General features: G+C 58.3%; 1 protein-coding gene across 17 annotated transcripts in view; it reads right to left on the reverse strand.

The window, feature by feature from the left end:
- MAPK8IP3 (mitogen-activated protein kinase 8 interacting protein 3) overlaps positions 1–22076 on the reverse strand; it is a 48147-nt gene that overhangs the window by 17536 nt on the left and 8535 nt on the right. For 6 of the 17 annotated variants that reach the window (XM_043560992.1, XM_043560990.1, XM_043560986.1 and 3 more), the window contains exons 2-9: positions 14494–14614; positions 13155–13225; positions 12833–12924; positions 9011–9034; positions 6346–6490; positions 2582–2828; positions 1888–1990; positions 1571–1689 (exon numbers count right to left, since the gene is read on the reverse strand). In XM_043560992.1, the coding sequence (XP_043416927.1) occupies positions 1571–1689; positions 1888–1990; positions 2582–2828; positions 6346–6490; positions 9011–9034; positions 12833–12924; positions 13155–13225; positions 14494–14614 (922 nt within the window). Of the gene's footprint in view, positions 1–1570; positions 1690–1887; positions 1991–2581; positions 2829–4913; positions 5028–6345; positions 6491–9010; positions 9035–12832; positions 12925–13154; positions 13226–14493; positions 14615–22076 lie in introns of those variants that run through there. The other 11 variants (XM_043560991.1, XM_043560988.1, XM_043560999.1 and 8 more) reach the window with 8 other exon arrangements.

A 22076-nucleotide genomic window follows, 5' to 3' on the forward strand; every position in this document is an offset into this window, starting at 1 on the left:
CTGGTATTATGCGAATATTGTTATGAACGCGTGCTACTTTTCCAAAAATAAAAATTGGAATGTATATAGGATTACCTGAACTCTATAAAGGAGAGGGGAAAGGTGTCAGAATGTTGAAAATGATTTCCTCTAAGTACCTTTTTTCTATGTGTTAACAGTTTCTGTTATTTTTTTAAGTAGGCTTCACCGCAGGCGGCTGTGCTCCCGGGGGGCCTCTGCGGCCCGAGCGAGACAACCAGCAGGGCCGGAGCTAAGAGAGTGAGGCTGTGCAGATGGAAACCACCAGCTGGTGGCCCTCCCTCGTGGGCTCCAGCCGGGCCACGTCTGCAGCCGGAAGCCCGGCCATCCACCGAAGACACTGCCGTCCGCACAGGGGAGCTGAGCCCGAGGCAGACACACTCTACAAATGTCCTCAAGTCCCTGATGGCCAAAGGTCACCAGTGCAGAGGGACATTGGTGGGAAGTAGAACTCTTCGACGCAAGGGGCGCCTGGGCGGCTCAGTCGGTTGAGCGTCCGGCTCCTGTTTTCAGCTCAGGTCATGATCTCGTGGGTTCGTGGGTTCGAGCCCCTTCGTCAGACTCTTGGCTGACAGTGCAGAGGCTGCTTAGGATTCTCTGTCTCTGCCTCTCTCTCTGCCCCTCTCCCGCTCTCTCTCTCTCAAAATAAATAAACATTAAAAAACAAAACAAAACAAACCTCATCCACGTGAGGCAGCTCCACCTCCTTGGGCAGCACGTGACCAAACCCGGGCCACAGGGCCTGCAGGCGGCCTCACGGATTTCTGGGCTGAAGTGGCACCGCCGACTGGCTGCCCCTCCTAAGCCACGAGAGCTGGGGGTACCATCCCTCCACAGAAGCCAGCGTGGGGAGGAGAGGACAAGCCAGAGCCACAGATCCCCCACAATATGGTCACCCTCTGCCCCGGAGGCTGCCTTGCTGGGAGGAAGGGACAGAGAGCTCTGGTCCTGCAGCAGGCCTTCAGGGGACGAGGTCAGCAGGGGCAGGAGCTGGCGGGGGGGGGGGGGGGGGTGCGGGGGGGGGGTGAGGCGTGCCACTGCAAGGATCCGATTTCCCACCTGGCCCCGGACCCCGAGGGCAGTGCTCGGCTGCATACATGGCCTCTACGTGCCTGACGCCCACCCCAGGACAGGAAGGAGGCCCCGGAGGGAGTCCACATGGGGAACTGTCTCTGCACCCATTTCTGACCCAGGTGCAGGGAGCTCTGGAGGCGACCACGGTGCCGAGGGCTTGCAGATGGGCACCGACCCTGTCTGGGCATTTTCTGCGAGGAGCACAATTGCTAAAAAGTGCACCGCCTAGGCACGGGCACGGTTTTCAGGGTGATGGAACGCTCTAAAATTAGGCAGTAACACAGCTCTGTGAGCACCCTGAAACCCACTGAACTTTATACTTTAAGGGGATACCTTTTATGGAATGTGAAATATATCTCGACAAAACTGTGAAAAGAAACCCCTAGGTTGCAGCTGACAAAGACTTTGCTTTCATTACGAACAAAAGCAACGGCAGCAAGCCCGAGGCCCTGGGGTCACGGGGGTGGCCTGAGTTTACCTAGCAGGTCCGCTCCTTCATCCACGTCCCCGATGACCTCCGACCCCGCGGTCGACAGTTCGTGGTACAGGGAGTCAGTGTTGATGCCAAAAGCCTTGTTCACGATCCCCTGGGTTGGGCTGTGAGGACATGTGGCCGGGGGAGGGCAGGGTGAGTGGGCAGCGTTCTGGGCTGCAGGCGGGGGCTCTCCAACACCCTCCAAGGGGCCGCTCAATGCCAGCGCTGCCTGTGCAAGAGGCTGCAGGGGGCACCTTCGCCAAAGGCCCCACCTCCACAGTGAACACTGAGCCCACCCGGCCCCCGGGCTCAGTGAGTACCTGTTGCCCGTGCGATCGAGACGGGGCTCCCGACTCATGTCCAGCTCCGGGGTGGAGTCGATGATGTCTTGAACATCAGACCACTCGTCACTGCTGCCCATGCCTGAGGGGTGGGGGGGACACACAGGAACCCCAGGGTTAGGGGGGGCGCCTGCCCTCTGGCCCCGTATCTGGAGACCCCACACTAGACCCCCGCCAGGCAGGGACCGTCAGGAAAGGGCTTCCTCCTCGCCGGTGGCCACGTGGGGCCCCTTCATCAGAACCGGGTCTCCTTTTCATGACCTCCAACGACCAGACCCAAAGCCCTGTCTCTCCTCCTGTCCCTCCTCTAGTGAGTGCGTCTGCTGGGTGATGGCAGTGTACCGTCAGAAGCCGGGTTGCCCCGAGTCCACGCGCTGAAGCCACAGCCCCCGGAACCCCTGCATGTGACTGCATCTGGAGATGGGGACTCTGAAGAGGTGAAGGCCACACGGGCAGGCCCTGGTCTCATCTGACCGTGTCCTAAGAGGAAGGGACGACCCCACGAGGACACTGCCACCCTGATCGCTCACTTCTGGCTCCGTGGCCGGGGAGCCCACGAATGTCTGCGCTGTCTGTGCTGGCACCCGAGCTAAAAGCGGTAGCTGGAAGGGACGGCAGGATAGCAGGTGGGGGAGGGGGGTGCCGCCCGGGAGCACGCGGGCGGCCGAGGCACCTATGCTGACGTTCCGCATCTCCTGTGTGACCTGGACCTCCATGTTGCGGCTGTTCCGCTTCTCCCGAGCCCGCTTGCTGCTCTTTGTGCTGGCGCCGTAGTCCCCCAGCGGCTGCAGGCTCTCGTTGAGCGGCGTCACCGCCGCCGAGGGCACGGAGGACGTGGGCGTGTTGGACTTGGTGCCCGTGGTGCTGGGCGTGGCAGCCGCGGAAGACTGGCCCGACTCGGACATCTCGTCCTGTGGACACTAGGGCCAAACACAGGGAAGGGAGAAGCTCGTCATGTGGGCCACCACGCCCCCAGGCTCTGGGTACGGCCGGGCACGCGGTGCAGGGCCAGCAGGGGCCTTGGCCACCTCCACGGGGCCCCCCGTGCTGGGCTCCCTCGGCCACGGTCAAACGGCGCTCTGTGCCGGGACCGGGAGGGACAGGAGGACTCCTGCTCTCCTGTCGGGCCAGCTCCTCGGGCCCGGTCCCTTGGTTCACCCAGCCACTCCTCCCACTTTGCAGAGGCTGCTGCCACCTTATTTAAATGCTGCACATCGGGGCTTTTAGCCTACACGCTCCCGGGAACAGCCCGCCGATGCCGCGTGTGATGGACATGAAGCTAGGTGAACATGACAAGCAACCCTTTGCAGCCAGCGGGGTGGGGGTCGGAAACAAGGTGCGCCTCAGGGCGGGGCGGAGGGCTCTACGGGGCCTGGGAGGAGGCTGAGCATGCCTTCGGATCAAGCTACGGGTGCTGCGGCCGGCCAGCCCCATCTCCCGCCTCCCGCCTCCCGCCCCCCACTCCATCTCCCGCTCCCAGTGCTGGCCGCAGCCAGGGGCTGGGAGGGGCACAGACCTCCCGAACGAACGCACGAGACTAGAGGGAATGTGGAATTCTCAGCCCCCACGGCTCAAGCACCTACACGTCCACACAAATGCCAACAAACTGTGACTCTTCTTCCACGGAACGGGTCACCCTCAAAACATTCCCGGAGCGGACAGAGACCGACCATTAAAATGCGCCCTCGGCCGCTGACCGTGAGAGCCTCCTGCCGCGAACACGCTCTACTTGAGGAAGTACGGCGCAGGAAACCAGCCCGCTCCTCTCCCGGTCTTTCCTCCTGAAGCTCCTGACAAGATCCATAACCTGGCCCCACGCGGCTACGAACACCGACAACCGTGACTCACCCCCAACCCGGTCCTCGGTGGGCACGCCAGAACCTGCCGGCAGCACCCCCAGGCCCTATCACCACCCTCTTGCGGGGCCCAGCTCTTGGTGCACACCCCAGTCGCCAGCGGCAGTGGCTCACACGGTTTCTCCAGAAGGGGTGCTTCTGGGGGCGCTGAGGGGAAGAAGCTGACGGCAGGGGTGCATGGCCTTCTCCATAAAGCTGGACACACACTGGGACCCGCTCACACCCGCCTTCAACTAGGAAGGCCTGACCAGGCTCCCGTGGCTGCCTCTAGGTGACCGGGAGGCAGAGCTGGTTGGGGACCTCTGAGACCTGCCTTTTCCTGACCCGCGTGGTCAGTGTCAGGCCAGGGCCTGGGGTGGTGACCTCCAGCTTCATCTAACAGGCCGCGGGGACGCGTGTGCCTGGAATCCAAATCGACACCCTCCTCGACCCGGCGGCCAGGTCCGCGGGGATGTGTGTTGATGTGTGGGAACACCCGTGGCTCTCACAACTGGGGACGGGTAGGTGCTCCTGGGGTCCAGTGGGTGGAGGCGGGGGTCCGCTCACTATCCTGCAGGCCACAGGACGGCCCCCACAGCCAAGAACAACGGGCCCGGATTATTAATGTGCTGAGGCCACAGGCCCCGCGTGACAGGTCCTGTCTCCCTGGGGGCACCCCGTCCAAGCATTTTCTATTTGGGTTCCACTGCCTAAGGCCGATTTGAGAAGGAAAAATCCTCTTTGTGACACGAGGCACACTGACAGCCTCTGTGATGGAGCTGCCCCAGTGGTCTGTCCACCCCACACGACACAGGCTCCCAGGCCTCCCGCGGGCAGGGGCCCTCTGCTGCACGGAGCCCCGGGCCAGCACTCGAGAGACGGCCGCAGGGGACCCGAGGCACGGGGAAGTCCGAGAGGGCCGAGGGAGGCCGGCATTCGAGTCCACACCTCTCCGGACCACACGTTTTCTGGGCCGCCTCCTCAACGGCCACGTCCGGTGGCCTGTCTGTGCCCCGCCAGCTGGTGTCTGCGGGTCTGCAGTGGGCCTCCTCGCCCCCAAAGTCACCGAGGGGAACCGTGCGGCGCAGCCAGGCCTCCCCCAGCCCCTGGCTCTCCCTGAGCCTACAGGCCGCCGCCTACCCGCAGGACGCTCCCCTGGCCACCACTTACCTAACGGCAAACCTCTCAACCTCCTAAACCATCAACGTGTGGCAGTGACCTCCAAATGCAAAGAACCCAAACTCTTAGCGGTCATTCCTCACCATGAGTAGCCACAACTGTTTGGTTAAAACACTGAAAATACAGCACATAAAAACAAAAAACAGAACAAAAAAACAACAAAAAAAAATTAAGAAATTAGAAAGACCTTAAAACCTAGAACACAAAATAAAAAGAACTTAAATATAATTAAAAAAAGGCAAATAAAACACATATACGAACTGAAACAGAAAACACGGTGATGAAGAGTAAAGCTACTTTGGACGTCGCAGCGGCAGGAAGAGACGCAGGAAGAAAGCTGGTGGGGGTGCGGGCAAGAGGCGGGGCTCAGCGGCCCCGCAACCCCCGCGGCCACCTCCCCCGGCCGCCCCGCATGAGCCGTCACCTCCAGTGGCATAGCCAGGCTCTGCCGGGGGGGGCGCACCTGGCCCCCCAGGCCCCTGCCCTTCTGCCCCACCCCCCACACGGGCAGGTCCATTAACAGGTGGGCCGGCACCCAGGTCAAAGGTCGCAGAGACATGCTCAGTGTCTGCAGCAAAAGCGAAAGCGAGTGGGGTCACTTGGTGACAGAACGGGCAGCTTGCAGCCACCTCCAGCAGTCAAGCTGGACACCCAGGGACGAATGGACAGTCAGCCACAAGCTGCGGCAGGGAGAAGCTCCACAAGTTCAGGCCCCACAACCGCCAGCCCGCTCCAGTCCAGAGGCCCAGGGGCTTGGCCTTCCACAGGCACCTCCAACAGCCTCTGCAGGAAGGGCACCAGGCCTGGGTCGCCTCCTCCAGCCCTGGGGGTGCCATACTTACCTGGCGATGGGGCCACAGCCTGTCTGGTGAAGGCAGGCTGAGCTCACAGACCGAAACCGGCAGCACGTGACCAGGGGCCCTGAATGAGTCCCTGCCCCTGGCTTTCTCGGGGACCCCGCTGAGGCGTGCACTCCCCAGATAAGTGCACACACCCAGGACAGCCATCTCCCCAGACTCGGAGACCCAGAAGTCAGGAGCAAAGTAAGGACAGTCTAGAGGAGAAGACGCCGACCCCTCACCCTGGACTTTCCCGCAACTGGCGGGCAAACCTCAGATGCTAAGAGGACAGCACGTTCTGGGCCGGTGTCCAATCTGGCCACGGGGCTCATGGGCGAGTTGAGGAACAGACGTGCTTGTGCCCCCAAACAAAGGGTCAGCTCAGCCCTGGCCTGAGGCCCACGCCCCCAGAGCAGTCCTTCTCTCCGGCTCGGACGCCCCTCCGCGAGAGGCCCTGCGAACCCAGGGGCAGCTGCAAAGGGTTGGCCGCAAAGACAGCTTCCTGAATGAGCATGGGACGATGGGGGGACGGGACGGGGGAGAGGAGGCGGGGGGACCCTCACTCCACGGCACGGCTACAAAACCTGGTAGCTGGAGCTCAACTGCAGCTGGCCGAGGTCACTCAGGTGCCAGTGGTCCCCCGCAGGCACGAGCTTGCCCCCCATCTGTGCACGTACCATGCCGTCGGCCAGGGGGAAGACGTTCAGAGAAGTGGGGCGTTCCTTCCTGCTGAAACGTGAGGGAGAGAGGAAGGAAGCACACGTTAGAGGTGGCTCACCACTCGAGAACGGGACTCGCTCTGGACACTCAGGGGCCTGCTCTGAGGGAGCGGGGTCCTGGGTGGGGGCACAGGGGCCGCCTGCCCCGAGCTCCTCTGGAACCAAACGCGGTCCCATGTTCAGGGGAACCTGGGCTGTCCTGCGGGCCTGTGTGATACTTCCTTGTTTCACCGTGACTCACGTTTGGTGATTTCGGTCTTACACCCGCTATGTGCACTAAGAAGTCCCATGGGGGAGCCAGCAGCAGGCCCCCTGGCAACGTGGCCGCACAGAGCGCTCCCGGGGGGGAGACTTTACGATGGCGGTCTTTCCTATAGGTGGCGCAGCGTGCCTGCTTGTTGCTGTCGGCCCTGCGTCTGTGTCCTGGGGCCAGACAGAAGGGATCGGATGGACCTCTTCGCTCTGTACTTCGCTCCCTGTCCCCCAACCCGCTCCAATGTTCCTTCACGAGACCTCACTGCAAAACGTCAGAACCGACGTGTGCAGAGTGAAGAGGGGCTCCGTCCTCCTGTTGGGTGTCGGCGTCCTTTACAGCCCGAGGGGCCCCTTTCTCCCACTCCACGCAGTTCTTCCTGGTCATCATGGAGCAAAGACCCCAGAGGGGAGTTCTTTTGAAGGTGTGCCAGGAGACAGGGATGAAGCCAGGATGAAGCCCAAAGCTGCCTGCCAAGTTCAGTCCCCAGGGGACGTTCCATCGGGGGCTTCTGATTGGATCCTGGGTGGCACACAGCCCAGGCCGGCCCATGCATGCCCTGCCCCGGGGCAGACACACCACACCCGGGAGAAGGTGGTCCGCTCAATAGCCCGTGCTGCCCAGAGCTGTTCGGGCCAAGAATTAAAGCCCCCGCACCACAGCATCTCACGCTTGCAGCCTGACCCCCAGAGAGTGTGGTGGGATCTGAGTGGCAGGGGGCTTCTGCAGAGTTCCCCAACGGCCGGGTCCAGAGGCTGGACTGTTCTGGAGAGAGAAGACAGGCAGCTTCCTGCGGTGCTTGGAGGGTGCAGGTGACAGAGAGGAGATGTGAGGCCATCACCCCTGATGTGAACTTGCTGCAGCCGGGCAGGGGCTTCGTGAGGCCTGGCCCTGGGAAGGGGGCGGGGGGGCGCTCTCTGGCCGTGGCCAGGATGAAGGAGAAAAACACGGGGTCTGAGTTGGAGTCCTGCTTCGTCCCCTTTGAGGCCGGCTCGTGTGTCCTATTCAGCAAGACACTGCCTCCCCTGGACCCACTGAGACCTGGCTGTGCCGTCCCAGAGTCCGTCTGTGGCAGGGACAGAACCAGAGGAGTGGAGTGCTCCCGGGGGCTGCACCCTTCACGGCCTCTCAGGAAGCTGGTTTCCCGTGGACGACCTTAGGGGCCTCATGCAGCCCTCGTCACCCGTGACAGAGGACGCGTTCTCAGGCGTGTCTCAGCTGCTCACGTGAGAGCTAGAGACTCAGATCTTAAGAAAGACATCAGGTTAGCAAGCTCTGAGCCTGCAGGTCCATCAAAACCTCAGCAAGCCTGAGGCTCAGCCGGTGCTCAGGCTGCCTCCTGCCAGCAGCCCGTCACGCCCCCCTGCCACGCCCAGGTGTCTGGGAAGGCAGTGGCCGCCACACGGTCAACACATCCCCAGAGGAGGGGCCTGGTCTCAGGCCACAGCGGCCAGGCTCCCAGGAATGCCCATCGCCTGCTCTTCCCCCTCGGGCCCCCAGGGCCAACGTGGGGATCCCTCTCCTCAGGCCTGGCTCCACCTCCGGAGAGATGCAGAGTGGGTCCCTGGGCCCCAGGTGGAGGGCAGCGTGTAAGCATCCCGCCTCGGAGGACACGTGTCCCCCACTTCCATGGCTCTGTGCACAGACGTGCCTCGTGAGCAGTCAGGCTGCTCTCTTGCAATGGCATCCTCCCTGGGGACCCAACATCATCTCCTCTCTCTGCTCCTCACACAGCCACGGGCAGCCGGGTCCACAGTCCCCTGGGCAGTTGCTGGGCACTGCCCACCTGTGGCCCAGACCTGTCCAAAGCTTGGCCACTTCAGAAGCCGCAGCCCTAGGGAGTCACACCACCTGCAGAGGTCAAGCTGCCCGCCAGGGTCACAGTCACACAGCGGGCTCTGGGCCCAGAATTGGGAGCGACTGTGAGTCCAGGACCGTGTGACACCAGAGCACAGGGTCTCCAGCCCTGCCCGGCCGGGTCCAGCGCGGCGGACCCAAGGTCTGATCTGAGAACAAGGTGGATGCTTGCCGGGCAGGGCCCCTGCACCACCACCTAGTCTGGGGCTGGCTCGGGAACCCGGGCCCAGCCCACTGCCTCCTCTCCATGGCCTCCGAGCGCCACATCCAGACTCCATGATCGGTAACACTGCTGCGAAGAGCAGGGCGAGGACCAGCCCTGCACCTGTAATTAAGAACCGATGGCCGGACCGACTCTCCCGAACCCCAGGGCACCCCGAGCGCTCCGCACAACAGCGCAGACGCTGCCCCAGGCTTTACCTTTTCCTCCACGACTGGCGAGGACTGCAGGGCAGCGACAGACAAGGGCCAGCACACAGCGGCAACAGCACAGAGGGCGAGACGAGAAGACAGTATTAGAGGGCAGAGGTCAGGAGCTCAGGTCACACGTGCTCACACGGAGGGTGAGTGTGCGGTGCGGGCCAACGGCCAGGCACCCCACTCTGGACTTCCCTCCACAGGAACAGACACGTGGAAACACGCAGACATCTGCACGCGACAGACACACAACACAGACACATGACCCTCTCCGCTTCACCGAGAGGCCCCCAAGTGGGGCCTGTGCAGGCGAACAGGTTGCACACAGACTCTGCGCAGGGAGGAGGGCGGGTGCCGTCTGACACACGTGGGCACGTGGGGATGGAGCACGCGTCACACATACCCTAACCCGCGTCTCTAAAGACACACAGACTAAGAAGACCAAGCCAGGACTGAAGAAAACGCCGGAGTAGGTTTTGCAGCGATCGATGGCTCCCAGCACCGGTAGCCTCCAGGAGGGGCCAGAGAGACTGAACTTGGAAGCTGGGGCAGACGTACATCTGTCCCCAAAGAGCTGCGGCAGGAGAGGGACACCCTGGAGAAGCAGGTCAGGATGGTGGGGGGGGAGGGGCCTCCCCGGGCCCCCAGGTGCAGTAGTGCAGCAAGAGAAGGCTCATGCTTCCTGTTTCCACCTGCACTCCCTCTGGGAACGTGGGGTAGAGGCTGTTCACCCGGAAACAGTCCTGAGCAGTCAGACACGCACAGTGCACCCTCAGAGAGTGTGGGCTGCGGGCACGCGATGCAGGAGAGGTGGCCGGTTTCGCGGGCTGCTGAGGAAGTTCAACGCCGAGGGGCCGGCTAGCAGGGCGATGGCGGCCGTGCAGACCCACAGCAACCCCCTCCACCCCCCACCCAGACAAGGGCCGCTCCGGCCATCACCAGGCAGAAGCACCTTCCTTTCGTGGCCAGAGGGACCCGGCAGAGGCCGACCATATCCAAGGAGGTCTCGGCTGACAGCTCCGGTGCGTTCTTCCTGCGAGTAGGACTCTCTCACACGGGTGGGGCTCTGGCTCAGGAAGGTCTGTTAACGGACTGCTGACGGCCTAGAGACCATGGTGACTACATACCCCTCGACCGTGGGGTTCCCTTCTAGTAGGATCAAATCAGGGAGAAGAGGCTCGGCGGATATCTGCACCAGAGCCCCTCCCTCTCCTGGACAGCCGCCAGGTCCGTGTTACAAAAGAAGGGGCTCCTGTGGGCTCTTGCCAGAGTCCCCCCCCCCCCCCCCCCACCGAGGGCGGTATGGTCTACACCAACAGGAGGTGGACTGTCAGCTGAACGGAAGACACCCGTTCCTTGCTGAACAAGTTGTGGGGCTGCTTATGACCATCCTGGCGCCCGGAGGGAGGAGAGCGCACAGAGCTTCCACAAACGGCCGTGGGGCCTCGGAGGGGACCCTAGACGGGACCCTGTGAGCCGGCCCCTCTCGAGTTTGAGTCTTGACCAGCAGAAGGGTGGCACCTGCAACGGGCTGGACCCCAGCTCCAACACCAGGGAGGCTGGAGGGCCTGGTGCCGTGCTCCGTCCAGACTGGCTCAGGGTCGAGGGAGCCACAAGACACGCGGGAGAGCAGGTTCCCAGACCAGGTCCTGCGTCCGGCGCACATGGAGACATCCACGGAAAGCAACCACATCCTGCAACCGTGGGGCCTCTTCCACATCCAGGAAGAAACTGAGGCCTGACCCGGCCCCCGGTGACGGCCAGGATGTTCGGTGCCCGGCTTTGTAACTTGCGCAGCTTCTGCTTTTGGCTGAGCCTGCGTCATCCTGAGGTTCTGTGCATCCCTGGGGCCCAGCGTGCTGACCCCTCGTAGAACCCTGCACGCTCATGGCCTCCAAGTCCTGAATTCAGAAGTCACACCTTCCCGGTTTCTGGGAAAACTGGGCCCTTCTCCCTGGGCTCTCTCCTTTGTGACCTTTGAGGTGCTCCTGTCCTAAAGGAGGCTGGCAGGGAAACAGCCTGAAGGTTCTGGAATGCTGCAGCTCTCAGGAACTGGCCACGAGCCCAGCGCTCATCAGAGATGCCCAAACCGCCCAGCTGCTTCAGCCCCAGCCCAGACTGCCCTGACCAACTCCCCACAGAAAACAACACAAAGACCCCTGCCCCAGGTTAGCATTCAAGTGCCGCTGCTCAGAAATCTTCCCGGCACCTCTGAGTGCAGGAGTGAGGACCTCACAGTGCACTCAAGAGAAAATCTCAGCCGTGAACCAGTAGCTTGCGAGATCGCTATATCCCACCTTCAGACATCTGTGACCCAGAAACGATACCTACAGAGTTCTGTCACTCAAACCGTTCGGTCCGTATGCCCTCACTACCTGGTGCTGACTCAGCTAATGAACAGCACAGCGTGTGACACCTCCCTGGGGCGTGAGAATTCACTGCAGGAAAGCGTCCTCAAGGGCCGGCGCCCCCGCTCCCCGCGAGAAGCAGGGGGGCTGTGAAAAACAGGCTGACTGTCCCTGCACCTCCTTTCCTAGGCCCTGCTAGGCCTTCTTCACATGCGTACTCAGTGTTTCTGTTTTCAAGTCAGACGCCTCTAGCACAGGATACAACAGCTCTGCCCGCTGGTAAAGACCGTGGTCGGCAATGGTCACAGTGGCAGGGCCTGAGCCCTCCCGTCTGCGGCGTGACCCATCGAAGAGGCGGGCACGGAGAAAGCTTTCGCAGCCAGCAAGGGCTTCATGAGATGTGACCATGACTTGAGGCCTTGGCCTGCAGGAATGACGGGCCACTGCTGGAAATGGACCCATCACCAAGCTCGATCTGGGGGACCTGGCATTCCAACCTCCGGCCCCTCCTCCGACCTACTAGAGACTTGGGACTTCTGTCCCGGCCCACCCGGCCCAGGTCCGTAACCTGGGTCTCCCCAGGCCAACTCCCTCAAGTTGCCGACACCCTCGAGAAGTTCGCTGACAGTCCGCTCCTTTGGGCCTTATCCCGACTGAAGGGCACAGAGTGGGGAGAAAGCAGCTGGCCTCGGCAGGCCTCTCTCCACCCCCCAAATAAAACCAGCGGAGCTCCTGGACTCAGACCAGCGAGGGCCTCTAGATCTGCTGGTACCACCCTGGCCTGCAGTAAGAATGTGGCTCCACGTGGCGGTCACCAGGCTGTCTAGACCTCTTCCCCACCCACGCATCAGTGCTCGTGATTCGAGGTAGTTAAGGCCCACAGTCATGGAGACCTGGGTTAGCGAATGAGACACACACGCCTCACAGAGATCAGAACCTTCGTTCCTGACTCCTCCTGGGAGATTCCACTTGCTATGTTTTACAAAGGAGAAAATGGGGTGTGGAAGAGGCTGCTCCAGGACACGGGCCAGAGCTGGGCTTCCAACGTCCCTGAGCGGCCCTGGTCCGGGCGTCCCACACAACACTGTACCGCCCCGCCCGCCTCCACACTCTGGGCGTCTCTGCACCTGTCTGTGCGTGACCCCAGAAGCCCCACGAGTGTCGATGGGAGGCCACAGGCAAGTTTTAGTGAGTAGGTGGGTCCAGAAACAAGGCCCTGAGATGATCAGGAACGGCCACCCCATTATCCCAGGGCCTTTGTAATCGCACATGGCCAGCAGGAGGGCCACCCCGTTCCCCCGGACCGGCTCGGGCGCCAGGGGCACGGGCGGGGCACGTTCCTGCTCCAGCCACGCACCCCGGCCAGGAACCCGAGTCAGGGAGAAGCAGCTCTCCAGAGCGCCCTCTGCCCTCCCGGCCCAGGCACCTCGGGGATGAGGGAACCAGAGAGCCTGCCACCTCCAGCTTCCCGCCTTACCTCCTCCCGGGCAGGCTGCCCTCGGTTTGGCTGTTTCCCCCAACCTGCTGCATCTTGGACCTCTCGATATGTTCTACGTAGGTCTGGATCATCTGTGGAGGAGGAGGCTGCCATGTGAGTCATTCCCACTGACCCCGGCCCCTCTCCCCTCCTCTAACTGTGGTACTTTCCAGGCCCGCTGTGCTCCGACAGCAGTAAAAACGATGCTCGCGAAAGGGAGTCTGGCCAGCACGTGGCTAACCGCTTTCTGGCGGGGGCAGGAGAAACCGGAAGTAAAGGCCAGAAGCCTCGCACGGCTGCTGGGCCGCGGGCGGGCACCCACCTCGGTGTGTCGCTGGTGCAGGGCGTTGTACTCCTTCTTCATCTCGGACTCTCTCTCCTCCAAGCGGGAAACTAGAAAACACAGCCGCCGCGTGTCAACGGCACAACCCCCATCTCCACGCCCCCTCACTTCCCCTCCGGGCTCGGCACGTGGGCAGAGGGTCCCAGGACAAACTGACGCCTGGTGCAGAGGACCACCCTCAGGAGAGAACGCCGGGGCCGCCAGAAGGCAGGTCCTGGCTGGTCTGGGCGGCACCTGGTGTGCTCAGTCCTGCCACGAGGAGAACCAGGGTGCCTGAAGCTCGGCCACGGGCGACTGGCTGCGTCTGAGCTGGCCGGCGGCCCCCGAGACGGAGTCAGGTGCAGACAGGACTCCAGCAAGTGGCTTGTGCGAGGGGGCAGAGTTCATACGTGAGTAGCCTCCGTGCCGAGGCAAAGAGCAGAAGACATCTGAAATGTGGGACGGGACACACAAGTGTCCCTTACACATACCGAAGGCTGCAAAGACCACGCCGTGACCTGCCACCTCCGGGCACGGGGGTTCCCCCTGAGTTGACAATCCCTGCCCCTCAGCAAGGGCCTACTCTGGCCGCGAAATGCAGGGAAGGCACCCGAGTGCCCCACAGGCCTGCTGGGGAGCTCACGAGACAGCCAGGCACCCTGCACCTGTGCCCCACCGAGCAAGCGTGCGGCCAGGACACCTTCCGCCTGTGGCCCTCTGTTCAAACTTCAGCTGTGTCCTTTCTCCGTCACGAAAACTTCTACTCATGGGTCACCATAACGTTGACTTTTAAACAAAGACTTGTGAAAACCGAAACAATGCTTCTTATAACAACCCTCATCCAAAAGCACTCCATTGCCCCTGCGTGCAGGGGACACAGTGATCCTGCAGGCCCCCGGCCAGCCCGGCACCCCCAGGCAGGGCCACGCCGGCGGGCTCCCTCAGCAGGCCTGGCCTCCCGACCACCCAACAGCGGCGCCCCCTCGGTGCCACGCAGACAGGGGCCCGCACCGCACGGGAGCTGTAACCCAAGGGGTCACACGGGATGGCGCGCCGGCCCAGTCTGGCTCGGACTGCCGCCTGAAGCCAAAACGCTTTGTCATCAAAGGAGCCTCGTTTACGTATTTCCACAAGGAATCGGAGGCTGATTACGGGAAATGCGTGGCAGCGTAAAGAGGTAAGACAAAGGGTAGGGCGAGTGACAGTGCGGGTACAATATGGCTTCCCGGGCTCCCTTGCTCTCCTTTCATCAAAGGCTCTCAACATCCTTCCCAGCTGGGGTCAGCCTGGGAACAACAGACACATTCAAATGCCGGTCCCCCTCTGGCGGGCCACTTACTCTGATCCGCGTAGTTCTTGGCCTTCAGTTCCAGCTGGCGGGTCTGAAACTCATAATGTTCCACCTGGATTTGCAGCTCCTTCTTCTCCTGTTCCAGAGCATCTTCAAACTCGATGAATTTCTACACGCGGGAGGAGAAAGAGAGCAGGCGTGTCGTGAACGCGGGATGCCAGACGACAGCAGCCTCTCACAGAGGGGTCAAAGGCTTCCGGGACCGACATTCACAGGCTCCCGAGGCCACACGGCCTGTCACCCTCAGGCAGCAAACCCCGACACACGGGGGCCCCTGAGGAGGGGCCAGAGTTTCCCAAGAAACCTTCGGTGTGCGTGGGGGGGCTCCGTCGGTTAAGCATCAGACTCTTGATCTCCACTCAGGTCATGGTCTCACGGTTGATGAGTCTGAGCCCTGTGTCCGGCCCTGCACTGATGACAGAGGCTGCTTGGGGTTCTCTCTCTCGTCTCTGTCCCTACCCCGCTTGTGCTCTTTCTCCCTCTCTCAAAATAATAAATACCCTTATTAAAAAAAAAGGGGGGGGGGCTCACGCCCGGTTTAATGTTCTGCTGTTGCCACCCTGCAATTCCTACTAGTATTTGAACAAGGGACCCCACAGTTCCATTTCCACACTGGGCCCCACAAGTCGGGTACCTGGTCCTTTTGCAACAGAGTGACGTTACGCCTCTCGATACCACAACACACCTAAACGAGGTCAAGTCTACTTGGCTCTTCATCTGTATTCCCATTGCCACTCAGTTCAGGAAGGCATCACTACTGGAATCACCAGCAATGGAGATCGGTCTTGGGAATCTTTCCCTTACATGCTAAGTAGCTAAGCAAAATTACCATCAAATCAAGTGAAAAGAAAGCACTTTGGGGGAAAAAAAAAAAAAAGGACAATTCTTGGGACTCCCGGGTGGCTCAGTCAGTTAAGCGTCTGACTCTTGATTTCCGTTCAGGGCAGGATCTCAGGGTTCACGGGATTGAGCCCCGCATCAGGCTCTGCGCTGACAGTGTGGAGCCTGCTTGGGATTCTGTCTCCCTCTCTCTCTCCCCCTCTCCTGCTCACACTCTGTCTCTCAAACAAACATCAAAAGCAAATGATTGCTACCAGCAATACCATGACACGCAAATTCGTGAAGCGTTCCCTATTTTTGTGTTGTATGGAAACCAATTTGACAATAAATTTCATATTAAAAAAACAAAACATAACAAGCCTAGTAAAAATAAATAAATTACAATTCATTTGAAAAACAAAAAGCGATTTCATTTGTAGGAAGCAGGAGTATCAGCTACGTTAACACATGAAGAGTTTCTCAGAAGACGGGAATACAGGGGCGCCTGGGTGGCTTCGCCGGTTAGGCGCCCAACTTCAGCTCAGGTCACGATCTCATGGTTCCTGGGTTCGAGCCCCGCGTCGGACTGTGTGTTGGCAGCTCAGAGCCTGGAGCCTGCTTCAGATTCTGTGTCTCCCTCTCTCTCTGCCCCTCCCCAGCTCACATGGTCTCTCTCTCTCAAAAATATACAAACGTTAAAAAAAAAAATTTTTTTTTTTTAAAGAGATGGGAATATAAAACTGATGGCTGGTTTTGGGTTTCGGGCATCTGGAAGAGTGCCGAAATAACTGCACCCAGGACCCAGTGGCTCAAGGCCTTTGTGTCCCAAGCCGACTTGTCAGTGCCCAGCGGGAGAGGGCGGGAACCCCGGGGGAGGGGCAGACAAGTGCCCCAGGAGCAGGAAAATGCACGCTGACGGCGCAGCTGCGCACAAAATACAAGTCAGTTGTTCTGTGTGCTTGGGACTGAACCAGTGTGTGAAGAATAAACTGTTGTTAACAGACTGATGAGGATATTTTTTAAACTGGGTAATTTTAATTCCCATTACTTAAAAAAAAATTATGTTGGGGCGCCTGGGTGGCTCAGTCGGTTAAGCGTCAGACTTCAGCTCAGGTCACGATCCCGTGTTTGGGGAGTTCGAGCCCCGCGTCGGGCTCTGTGCTGACAGCTCGGAGCCTGGAGCCTGCTTCGTATTCTGTGTCTCCTCCTCTCTCTGCCCCTCCCATGCTCATGCTCTGTCTCTGTCTCTCAAGAATAAATAAACATTAAAAACAATTTTTTTTTTAAATTATGAAAATAATGAAACGTAGGGGCACCTGGGTGGCTCAGTCGGTTGAGTGGGCAACTCCTGATTTCGGCTCAACTTATGAGCCCAGGGTCGTGGGATGGAGCCCCACGCTGGGCTCCATGCTGAGTGTGGAGCCTGCTTGGGATCTTTCTTTCCCTCCGTCCCTCCCTGCTCATGCTCTCTATCCCTCTCTCAATTAAAAAAAAAAAAAAAAAAGAGAGAGAGAGGGAAGAATGAAATGTAAACAACATGTGCTTTTGTAGGAAAATCAGGTGAGAGCGTGAAGTAAAAAGAAGGCTATTTTCAAGAAACCACAATTCTACTCTCTGGAGTCGGTTTAAGATTAGGAGGTGTTCTTCCAGATGGGTGTGGGCGTGGGTGCACAGGGCAGACGCGCAATCTCTTGTACGCAGGGTCGCGTGGCGTGATTTACTCGGTGGCTTCGGGCAGAGCTTCTTTCTACATCCAGAAACACTCTACCACGTCCGCCGTGAGAAGCGGTGCGTGCAGAGCAGATTCTGTCCCGTGGATTACCCGCTGTCGGGGCTTCCGGGCTGCTCGCACACGCCCGTTATTGGGGTCACCGCCTGCGCAAAGGCACGATGGCTACCTGCTCTCGAAGGCTGTGGTCGCACTCGGCTGACGACCCTTCGGCAGGGTCGCCCAGCTCCGGCTCCCCCGGGGCTAGGGCAGCAGCCCTTCCCAGAGCCCCCCGTTGCCTCGGCACAGAGCTTAACCAGAATGCTGCCAGCCGCACGCGTGGGAAAGCGACCGGCCACGATCGTCCCGGCTTTCAGGTCCCTGCTGACTCTGCTAGTGAACATTTTCCACAAACCGACCCGGTACATACTGCACCTCTTCCACGAGCAGCTCGCTACGTCCTGGCCCAGCGTCCTACGACCGTGTCCCCGCTGCTCTCCGTGATCTGCAAGGACTTCTACTGTGCCTGCTCGAGTCTGTCTCACAGGCTACAGACGCGCCCCAGGACGCGGCTGGGTGCGCACACTGTGCAAGTTGACTTAATGGTCTCTCCTGTCCCGTTGCTTTGAAATGCCACCTTTATCACAGGCAAAACCCTAGTAGAGATTTCGGTCTGTCTGTGAGCCAGTACCAGGGGGCTTTCTGAACGTGGACTGTTAACGTTACCCTTCGATACCTGTTCCACACTCATCCTCTCAAGTCCCCTTTCAACGTTTTCTTGGTTATTCCCACTTGCTCATCCTTCTAGAGTGGAGCTTCTTTCTACATCCAGAAACACTCTACCACATCCGCCGTGATAGAGCACCGTCTGGAGTCACTTCTGTATTTATTTTTGAAGAAGCAGTTTCCCTGTCTCTAAGCACCAGCTCTCTGCACCTCGGGAAGGGGTCCCGGTTTTTGGTGACCAAGTCCTCAGGGCTGGGATGAAGAGAAAAGTCATCGCGAGCCCGTCAAAGGCTGTTTGACAGAAGACGGAAAATTCTCCCTTCCTTTACACCGACCCCAACCGGGGCCAGTGGCACCACTGTGGTTTCACACAAAGAAGGGGCCACGTCGTGACAACTGCCCCGTCTCTATTTCGTCACGTGTTACTTGCACTTGACATGTGGAAACCAGCTAAGGGATTTCCAAACTAAAGACCATGTCAGAAAGCTGTCCTTCCCAGGTTCTTATGAAGCTCAAGACAGACTTTCTTAAGTGTATCCTGATAGGTGATGATTAAAATTTTTTTTTTTACATTTTTTTTTCAACGTTTATTTATTTTTTGGACAGAGAGAGACAGAGCATGAACGGGCGAGGGGCAGAGAGAGAGGGAGACACAGAATCAGAAACAGGCTCCAGGCTCTGAGCCATCATCCCAGAGCCCGACGCGGGGCTTGAACTCACGGACTGCGAGCTCGTGACCTGGCTGAAGTCGGACGCTTAACCGACTGCGCCACCCAGGCGCCCAAAATTTTTTAACGTCTATTTTTGAGAGACAGACAGAGAGCAAGCAGGGGAGGGGCAGAGAGAGAGGGAGACAACAGAATCCAAAGCAGGCTCTAGGCTCTAAGGTGTCAGCACAGAGTCTGATGTGTGGCTCGAACCCACGAACCATGAGATCATAACCTGAGCTGAAGTCAGACGCTTAACTGACTGATCCGCCCAGGAGCACCCCCCTCCCACCCCCGATAGGTGATCATTAAAATCAACCTAAGTGCCAGTGCCAGAAAGCTTTGCCATGGAACACAACCACCAACGTGTCTGCAGATTCCCGATGAAGCCAGCCCCAAACCAGACCACAGAAAAAGTCCTCTGACCTTGGCATGTTACGGCTTTCAGCGTCGGGAAGGATGGAGACACTGACCAGGAGCAAGCACCAAATGAAGCTATGAACACGGGCATCCTTAAGGCCAAAGGCAAAGGGCACGCAGGGGGTAGGGACACAGAGCCCACGGTGGGTAAGCAGGGCATCTGTGGTTCTCAGGCTGCGTGGAGCCCTGTGCCCAAGGAATGGCCCTATGGGGCGGGAACCGCTCCATCCTTAGGGATGGGTCTCTTCCACCCTCTCGCACCCCTGCTCAAAGGCGTGTGGGCGCTCACGTGGAGCAGCCCCTCGGGTGAGCCCAAGTGACCACCAGCAGATGTGAGGACCCCGGCCTAGGGCCCACGCTCTCCACGCTGGCTTCTGGACCGCGGCGTGTGCGGCGGGGAGCCCCTGTTCCTGGGCTCCCTCACGTCGGCACCCTACCAGACAGAACTGACTGGGGGCCCCGCAAGGCCTCCGGGTCTGTGACAGCATTACAGACACGACGTGGCATGGACAGCTTGCAAGAAATCCTCCTCTCTTCCCCTCTTGAAGGAATTATTTCAGTGTCATTAAAGTAACTCTGGTTAACAACAGCGCAAGCCCGCCATTCACCCGAAATAGAACACGCAATGGAATCTTCATCAAATATCAGAGCGAACAAATAACGTGGAGGAACAGTGCCTGGCCGAGACGCCATACGGAATCTTTGCGTTTTAGCAGGACACGCTCAGAGCTAGACTCGGGAAGAAGCGCACGTCATCTGGACAAGTGAGGGAGAAGGCAGGGGCGCCCTGGCTGGCAGCGAGCTCAAGAGAGAAGCAAGGAGGCTGCCAACCCCAGCTCCCCGGGCACAGGGGTGGGCCACGTGGGGGAGGGGCTGGTAGCAGGACACTGTATCATCTGGGTGAGCAAAGTCACCCCAAATTCAATAGATGGCTTCAAAAAAGCAGAAAATATTAAAAAAAAATTTTTTTTTAACGTTTATTTATTTTTGAGACAGAGAGAGACAGAGCATGAACGGGGAGGGTCAGAGAGAGGGAGACACAGAACCTGAAACAGGCTCCAGGCTCTGAGCTGTCCGCACAGAGCCCGACGCGGGGCTCGAACTCACAGACCGTGAGATCATGACCTGAGCCGAAGTCGGCCGCTTAACCGACTGAGCCACCCAGGAGCCCCAGAAAATATTTTTAATTAGATACCACTTAGTTTAGATTTAAGGGAATCAAGATTTTTCAGTGCTGGCAGACAGGGTAGGGTGGAGAATAAGTAAAGTCTGTAAAGAAAATTTTCCAAAATTTTAAAAGTAGGATCTGACAAGGGGCACCTGGGTGGCTCAGGCAGTTAAGAATCTGACTCTTGATCTCAGCTCAGATCATGATCTAACGGTCTGTGAGTTCGAGCCCTACTTTGGGCTCTGGGCTGACAGGGTGGAGCCCGCTTGGGATGCTCTCTCTCCCTCTCTCTGTGCCCCTCCCCCACTCACAGGAGCTCACATGCGGGCTTTCTCTCTCAAAATAAATCCACAAGCATTAAAAAAAAAAGAATCTGTGGGGCACCTGGGTGGCTCAGTCAGTTGAACACCCGACTTCGGCTCGTGTCATGATCTCGCAGTTGACGAGTTCGAGCCCCGCGTCGGGCTCTGTGCTGACAGCTCAGAGCCTGGAGCCTGCTTCTCATTCTGTGTCTCCCTCTCTCTCTGCTTCTCCCCCGCTCATGCTCTGTCTCTCTCTGTCTCAAAAATAAAGATAAACGTTAAAAAAAAAAAAGAAAAAAAAAGAATCTGTTACAAAATAGGACTACAACTGACAAGAATAAAAATTTGACCGTCAGCATTTGGGCTGTGTGGGTCTGCATGGTACCGAAGACACAAAAACAAAAATCTCCCACCTGAACCCACTCTACACATAGTAGCATCTCAGGCCCAAAGGTGTCCGGAAGGCGTGACTGCAGCAGAGTGAAAACTCGGTGCACGTGCTGACTATACGTACCACGGGTTTGAGTGCATTTGAAGTTAACCATCGGTCTAACCAAGTCTCCTCAAAATATCACGAAGCACAGGATAACGCACAGTGTTAACGGTCACTCTTGTGACAAGTCTTTTGAGCGCCCCAAAGAGCAAGGACCGGCCAACACACAGTTGAGGAAAACGCGTCCTATTCTCAGCATCTAGACATCAAACACCGAAGGCGCACTTCTAAATACCAAGAGACCACACAATTCTCTTTTTCGATTTGTTTTAAGGAGTCTGCCCCCTCTCTCCCATGAACAAAGTGCTGTTTTATTTTATTTTTTTAAAATTTTTTTTCAACGTTTTATTTATTTTTGGGACAGAGAGAGACGGAGCATGAACAGGGGAGGGGCAGAGAGAGAGGGAGACACAGAATCGGAAACAGGCTCCAGGCTCTGAGCCATCAGCCCAGAGCCCGACGCGGGGCTCGAACTCCCGGACCGCGAGATCGTGACCTGGCTGAAGTCGGACGCCTAACCGACTGCGCCACCCAGGCGCCCCCAAAGTGCTGTTTTAAAGTGAAACTAGGGGCGCCTGGGTGGCTCTGTCGGTTAAGCATCCAACTTCAGCTCAGGTCATGATCTCATGGTCTGTGAGTTTGAGCCCTGTGTTGGGCTTTGGGCTGACAGCTCAGAGTCTGGAGCCTGCTTTGGACTCTGGGTCTCCCTCTCTCACTCTCCCTCCCCTGCTTGCGCTGTTTCTCTCTCTCTCTCTCTCTCTCTCTTTCTCTCTCTCTCAAAAAGAAATAAACATTAAAAAAAAGTTAAACTCAACTTTGGTTTTCGAATTTGCTTTCAGGTGAATTTCAAGACACACACTGAAATAACCTGAGCGCGGGCTCTTTCTAACTCAGAACCAGAGAATTTCCTCAGTGTTCCATGGAATGAGGTCATTCATCCCAGTGTGTCCATAAAAGCAAAGGTAAGAAGTAAACCGACCTTTTGTGTCAAATATAAAATTAAAAACACAGCAGAAATCAGTATCCCTAATTCCCAGAACGTAAGAGAGATTATCAGGTAAACACTTTTTATAACATAATCATTAATTCTGGCAACTTCCATAACACAAGGTTATTTTAATGGCAAAGTAAGTTAACATATTCAATCTAATCCTTCCCTCATATGTGTCCTTTAGGGCAGGGTCATACACAGGAAATAATTCAACTCTGGCTGGTTTGTTAGAAGAGA

This window comes from Prionailurus bengalensis, chromosome E3, assembly GCF_016509475.1.
Source record: "Prionailurus bengalensis isolate Pbe53 chromosome E3, Fcat_Pben_1.1_paternal_pri, whole genome shotgun sequence".
Classification (NCBI taxonomy): domain Eukaryota; kingdom Metazoa; phylum Chordata; class Mammalia; order Carnivora; family Felidae; genus Prionailurus; species Prionailurus bengalensis.